The sequence below is a fragment of the Tachysurus fulvidraco genome, chromosome 14 (assembly GCF_022655615.1).
Source record: "Tachysurus fulvidraco isolate hzauxx_2018 chromosome 14, HZAU_PFXX_2.0, whole genome shotgun sequence".
NCBI classification, from domain to species: domain Eukaryota; kingdom Metazoa; phylum Chordata; class Actinopteri; order Siluriformes; family Bagridae; genus Tachysurus; species Tachysurus fulvidraco.
The window spans coordinates 2892202-2898605 of NC_062531.1; the positions used below are offsets into that span (position 1 = coordinate 2892202).

Here is a 6404-nt window from a genome sequence, read left to right on the forward strand (position 1 = left end):
TATATTTTGACATGAAGTCTGATGAGTGAGAGAGAAGGAACGTCACTGTGGTCTCAGTGCTGGAGCGTGGACGTGTCCACAGTCACTCTTCTTGTGCTGCTGTGTTTTATTTCTTCGTTGTATTTCACTTCACACTTCATAAACCATGATCAGTACCTGTGATCTGGGAGACGTGCGTTATTACGCGCGATGCGACGACGTACCACCGACTGGCTTGATTATGTCATTTGGATCGACCGAGTTCCTTTTTGCTTCTTCGTTTCCGTGAGGGGGGCACGGTGGCTTAGTTAGCACGTTCGCCTCACACCTCCAGGGTCGGGGGTTCGATTCCCACCTCCACCTTGTGTGTGTGTGGAGTTTGCATGTTCTCCCCGTGTCTCGGGTGTTTCCTCCGGGTACTCCGGTTTCCTCCCCCGGTCCAAAGACATGCATGGTAGGTTAATTGGCATCTCTGGAAAATTGTCGGCAGTGTGTGAGTGTGTGAGTGAATGAGAGTGTGTGTGTGCCCTGTGATGGGTTGGCACTCCGTCCAGGGTGTATCCTGCCTCGATGCCCGATGACGCCTGAGATAGGCACCGAGAAGTTTGGATAAGCGGTAGAAAATGAGTGAGTGAGTGTTTCTGTGGATACAGCGGAAACCAGCCTGCGGAGGAAAAGTATCACGGCGCCTTTTCGATGAGGGAGATACAGTAAAAGAAGGAAAGTCTTGGACAACACAAAACTCCCTTAAATAGACCCGTTATTTAAACGCCGGCTGCTTCTGGTACCTCAAACGAGACCCCAGTAAACATTTTACTTACAAAGACTAAAAACACATCAGGGTATCTAATAATCAATTAGCCTCCAGTTGCAGTTATACAAGATATCACTCAGCCCTGCTGTACTGTATTTAAAGCTCTGTATATAATTAATCATTTGCTTTGCTTGGTCAGAACTAACACAGTAAGTTGGACACATACTGTACAGTACGTCATGACTTTACACACGTGAACGCAGTAGGGTTTTGTCATGACGAGGTCACGTGACACGTCTCAGAAAATATAATCAGCTGTAATTTTGAGAACATTTTTTTTGCAAAATGCTCTCAATATCACAGAGTTTGCTTTATCGTGTGTTAATCTCTACTCTCGGTGCTTCATGGCAAATAATAATGAACTTTAACTGTCACTCATATCAAATTTCTCATCTCAGGTGCATTTATTTTGGAACCCCAGGATCCGGTCGTCCCATATATATACATATATTGTATATACATACACACACATGCATACTGTATATATACATGTGTCTTAAATATTCAAGCGTTCCCTTAAAAACCGAGAGAGAAAAAAAACACAGGCTGGTCAGGGAATGACGTTTATAGCTGCTATAATGTGACAGAGAACAGGAACTAACTCGTTGTGCAGACGTACCGCAACATTAACCGTAACTATCTGTCCCAACTTCCATGTCTCGGGTGTGTGTGTTGTAAAGTCGTGGTTTCTGCCCCATCCTGTCATCTGTGTGTCTCCTGCACTGTTGATTAGCTTGTCGTAAATCACCGCTGGCTTTTAGTTTATCTGCAGAGTCATTTTTTTGCAGATCTTTTGGTTTTCTTGTTTGTTTTTTTCTGGTTGATTCACAGCTTGCTCATAACAGTCAACACACTGAGTTGTAGCTCACAAATGTGCAAACCTGTGCATACGTGTGTGTGTGTGTGTGTGTGTGTGTGTGTGTGTGTGTGTTTGTGTGAAACACTTGTCTCTTAGCACCCCTGCTTGTTTTTTACTTGCGATGTCAGTGTTGGATATTAAGCAGATGTACACAGCCATAACGGCTCTAGCAGGTTACTGAGGGTGATGAAGTACACGCATTACTAAAACTTTATTTGGAAAGTCGGCACGACTCGAGCAGATTCATAATAGTTTGTCATGCTTGTACTGGGGGAACGTCGAGATAAATATCCACCGCTGCTGTATAATAAGAGTCAGGGGAAGCGGTCGACTTACCTTTAGTGCACCGCAGATCTCCACCACATCAGCTTCCTCCACTACGGTGACCCGAAAGTGTTCCGTCTGCATCAGATCCTTCAGTAATGCTCCGTGGGCCTTGTCTTTAGAGCCTAACACACGCGCACACACACACACACACACACACACGCGTTCTTAGGATACAGTATAATACTCCTTTATATACAGTTACTGAAAAGCAAGCTGCTTAATGAATTACTGGCATTTGGATAATGATTTGCAAATGTTGTGATCCAGTTGTTTGTGTGCTTTTAACTATTACACTGTGCTGTGTGTGTGTGTGTGTGTGTGTGTGTGTGTGTGTGTGTGTGTGTGTGTGTGTGTGTGTGTGTGTGTGTGTGTGTGTGAGTGTGTGAATCAACACATTCTCACTCCCAACTCGTCACATATGGACGTTTGGTCAGAATCCCCTGGAGTCACATTTTGACGCACTGTGTGTGTGTGTGTGTGTGTGTGTGTGTGTGTGTGTGTGTGTGTGTGTGTATATTTTAGTTTGTCCTTTTCCTTAAGTTAAAGCATTGTGATTTGTGGTTGTTTACTAAATGTTCTCTAGCCCATAAATTATGACTAGACCTGGGCTAAGAGTTTGAGGGAGAGAGACAAAGAGAGAGAGAGAAAGAGAAAGAAAGAAAGAAAGAAAGAAAGAAAGAAAGAAAGCTCATTTATAGCTGCTATAATATACAGTAAGTGAATACAGAAACTGTTTTGCAGGCGTTCCACAACATTATCCATAATATACTCAGCTTCAGGATGGTAACTCAGCTTCATCACACCATCGTGTATCTGACAGCATTTTGATCGTTACTTATACGAGGGGGAGAGAGATGGGATTCGTCTTACCGATGGTGGTCTCGCAGAATTTCTCCTCTGCTACTTCGTTAGCGATGTTGGCTCCCATTAGCACGCTCATGCTAATGCCTAGCTTCTCACGAATGACCTGAGAGATCAGCTTCAGCCCATCGGGACCCTCATCCACCCCCTACACACACACACACACACACACACACACACATAGAGTCATATGCTTTAAACAAACATATCTTGTGATCGTAGAATACTGTGTTCCCCATTTCTGTGTACACACTGCTGAGTGTGAGAAACACACACACTCATGACAACAGTCTTCAAATCCATGAGTCATGAGAAATGCATGCATGTCTAGAAGTTTCGTTACCTATACAAGTTAATGAGTAGAAAAGCGTGTGTTTGTGTCTCAAATAATACTTCTTTATAAACAGTTACTGAACAGCAAGCTGCTTAATGAATTACTGGCATTTGGATAATGATTTGCAAATGTTGTGATCCAGTTGTTTGTGTGCTTTACACTATTACTCTGTGGTGTGTGTGTGTGTGTGTGAATATATATATCTATATATACATATGTGTGTGTGTGAGAGTGTGTGTGTGTGTGTGTGTGTGTGTGTGTGTGTGTGTGTGTGGATGAGACCTTGATAAGTGACAGTCCCAGAGTGTCTTGTTTAATCTTTCCTCGGATTGTGTCACACACTCGGCTGATAAACTGATGAGGGATCACAAAGAGCAGAATGTCTGCATCGCCGACAGCCTCAACGAGATCCGCCACTGCTACCTGACACACGGGGGGTTGGGGGTATATGGGGGGTATGATGGTGACTGTTATTGTGCAAACATCTCTATCATTTCAATCAAAGCGTTATGTATTCCTACTTTTCTGCAATAAAAGGACATTGAAGGAGGAGCAGAATGTGAGAGAGAGAGAGAGAGAGAGAGAGAGAGAGAGAGAGAGAGAGAGAGAGAGAGAGAGAGAGAGAGAGAGAGAGAGAGATAATGGGGAGTCTGAGAGATAAAATTGAAAGATCCTGAGAAGGTAGATAATAAAAACTGTGATCAGTGTGTGTAGTTGTCTGCTTGTGTGAGTTTACAGAACCTCGTCACTTACCACATTTTCTGGAAGTCTGTGTCCCGGCAGGTATTTAACGTTCTCATGCTCTGTGTTAATGATCTCTGTGAGTTTCCGGCCGTCCACCATCTCCTCAAACACCCACATCTTCACTGTAGAGTCGAACTTCGAGCTCTGTCCTGCGTTCAGCCCGACAATCTTAGCGATGGCAGAACCCCTAAAAAACAAGGGAGAGAGAAGACGGAGAGAAATGACTTTATTTAAATTTTTGTATATTGTGTCTCAATGTCTGAATCAGCGGGGCACAGTGGCTTAGTGGCTCAGTGGTTAGCACGTTCGCCTCACACCACCAGGGTTGGGGGTTCGATTCCCGCCTCCGCCTTGTGTGTGTGGAGTTTGCATGTTCTCCTGGTGCCTCAGGGGTTTCCTCCGGGTACTCCGGTTTCCTCCCCCGGTCAAAAGACATGCATGGTAGGTTGATTGGCATCTCTGGAAAATTGTCCGTAGTGTGTGAGTGTGTGAGTGAATGAGAGTGTGTGTGTGCCCTGTGATGGGTTGGCACTCCGTCCAGGGTGTATCCTGCCTCGATGTCCGATGACGCCTGAGATAGGCACAGGCTCCCAGTGACCCGAGGTAGTTCGGATAAGCGGTAGAAGATGAATGAATGAATGTCTGAATTAGATATGGCCTTGGATTCTGTCAGTCCCACTGAAGTGGCCTCAGGATATGTCAGTCTCTGTGAAGTGGGTGTGGCTTCAGAAAGAACACTAGTCCTGTTATTCCCAGTAAAAGCGTCATGGCCACAAGCTGCTCATATCTATTTAATTTAGCCCTTTGAGCTACAACTGGTCCTGTCAATGCCCCTAAGTAAAATAGTCTTGTTGGCTGTAAACACAAGACCGTATTAGACTGTGCTGATGGACTTGACCATGTGTTTGACATGTTTTTTTTTGCACCTCCTCACGCACCGATGCACTTGCTCACAGCTAAACAATTCAACACCATACTCGTGCTCCGGTGTCATAAAACATCTCAGCACTGAACACCATGTGTGCTTATTATACTATTACTTTATTTAATTCACTCAGATCTTTTTTTTCCACGACTTTCCTTCATTATCACAAGTAACAGAAAGACTCAAAAATGGATGTGATACCGGAACAATAATGAATAGAAATTATACCTTTAATTATAATAAAAAATTATATTTCTAAATGTAATTTGATCTATTTATATTTCTTATTCCAACTATTGTTAGGTGCGAATAATTTTCCTTTCGTCTTCGGTCATGTCTTTGTTTCAATAATAGGTGTGTATAATATCTCTTTATATATTTAATATCAGTCTCCGGTTCTGTGCAAGGTCAAGATAGTTTATTATTCAGCCTGTAAGAGCCTTATTTATTTATTTATTTATTTATTTATTTATTTATTTATTTATTTATTTACACTGCACAGCACATATGGCTTGAGAGTTTGAGCTTCAGACTCTTTTTATGTCTTAATAAACTTAAATAAAATAAACACTTGGATGGTTTTAAGTCATTAACCCCCTGGAGAGACCTGGAGATCTCTCTCTCTCTCTCTCTCTCTCTCTCTCTCTCTCTCTATCTATCCATCTATCTATCTATCTATCTATCTATATATATATATATATATATATATATATATATATATATATATATATATATATATAAGTATATAAATAGTGTTTTATATATATATATATATATATATATATATATATATATATATATATATATATATATATATATATATATATATATATATATACCTTCTGAATAGTAATGGTATATAAATCCCCTGTTTTTCGCCATAGTAACATTACCACAATCATCTGAAATAAAAACTGAATGCTCTCTTAGACTTAACTGCTATAATATTAAGGCTGTTGAGAAGCCAAGCTTAGTGCTGCTTATTCAAAGGTAAACACTGGGATTATACAGATTTTCAGCCAAAAAGCTGCTCATAATCCACAGGAACAACCCTCAACTTTGTAAAATAGTTTTTGTCCGTTAGAAACGATTGTATTTAGAGGTCTTACCAGTTTCCTGAGCCGATGATACACACTTTCTTTGAAGTTGCCATGTTTAGACTGAAGCCACACACCAGCTGTCAAACAGCAGCTCCTCGTGTTTAACACAGACCACGCCCCTGTCATCCGATTGGCTAATCAAACCACGCCCACTATTAACCTTTGTCACACACACACACACACACACACACACACACACACACACACACACACACACACACACACACACACACACACACACACACACACACACACATATATATATATAAAATCAGAATCAGAATCTGGTCTATTAGCCAAGCCACACAAAGATTTGGTTTGGTTCCTGCTGTATATTAGAGTGACCATTTACTTTTAAATAATAAAGCCTGTTGGTGTCAAAGTGTTTTTCTTTCTCACTATTTTTTGACCTTTAAGTTTGATTATTCAATGCGTGCATTCAAGCCAGAAATTCAGGGAGA

At 41.5% G+C, this 6404-nt stretch overlaps 1 protein-coding gene across 1 annotated transcript in view; it reads right to left on the reverse strand.

The window, feature by feature from the left end:
* gpd1a (glycerol-3-phosphate dehydrogenase 1a) overlaps window positions 1–6105 on the reverse strand; it is an 8806-nt gene extending 2701 nt beyond the window's left edge. Inside the window, exons 1-5 of the mRNA XM_027164896.2 lie at window positions 5953–6105; window positions 3928–4105; window positions 3457–3597; window positions 2850–2988; window positions 1989–2101 (exon numbers count right to left, since the gene is read on the reverse strand). Of these exons, the coding sequence (XP_027020697.2) occupies window positions 1989–2101; window positions 2850–2988; window positions 3457–3597; window positions 3928–4105; window positions 5953–5996 (615 nt within the window). The 5' untranslated portion in view covers window positions 5997–6105. The remainder of the gene's footprint in view (window positions 1–1988; window positions 2102–2849; window positions 2989–3456; window positions 3598–3927; window positions 4106–5952) is intronic.
* Window positions 6106–6404: the final 299 nt, after the last annotated feature.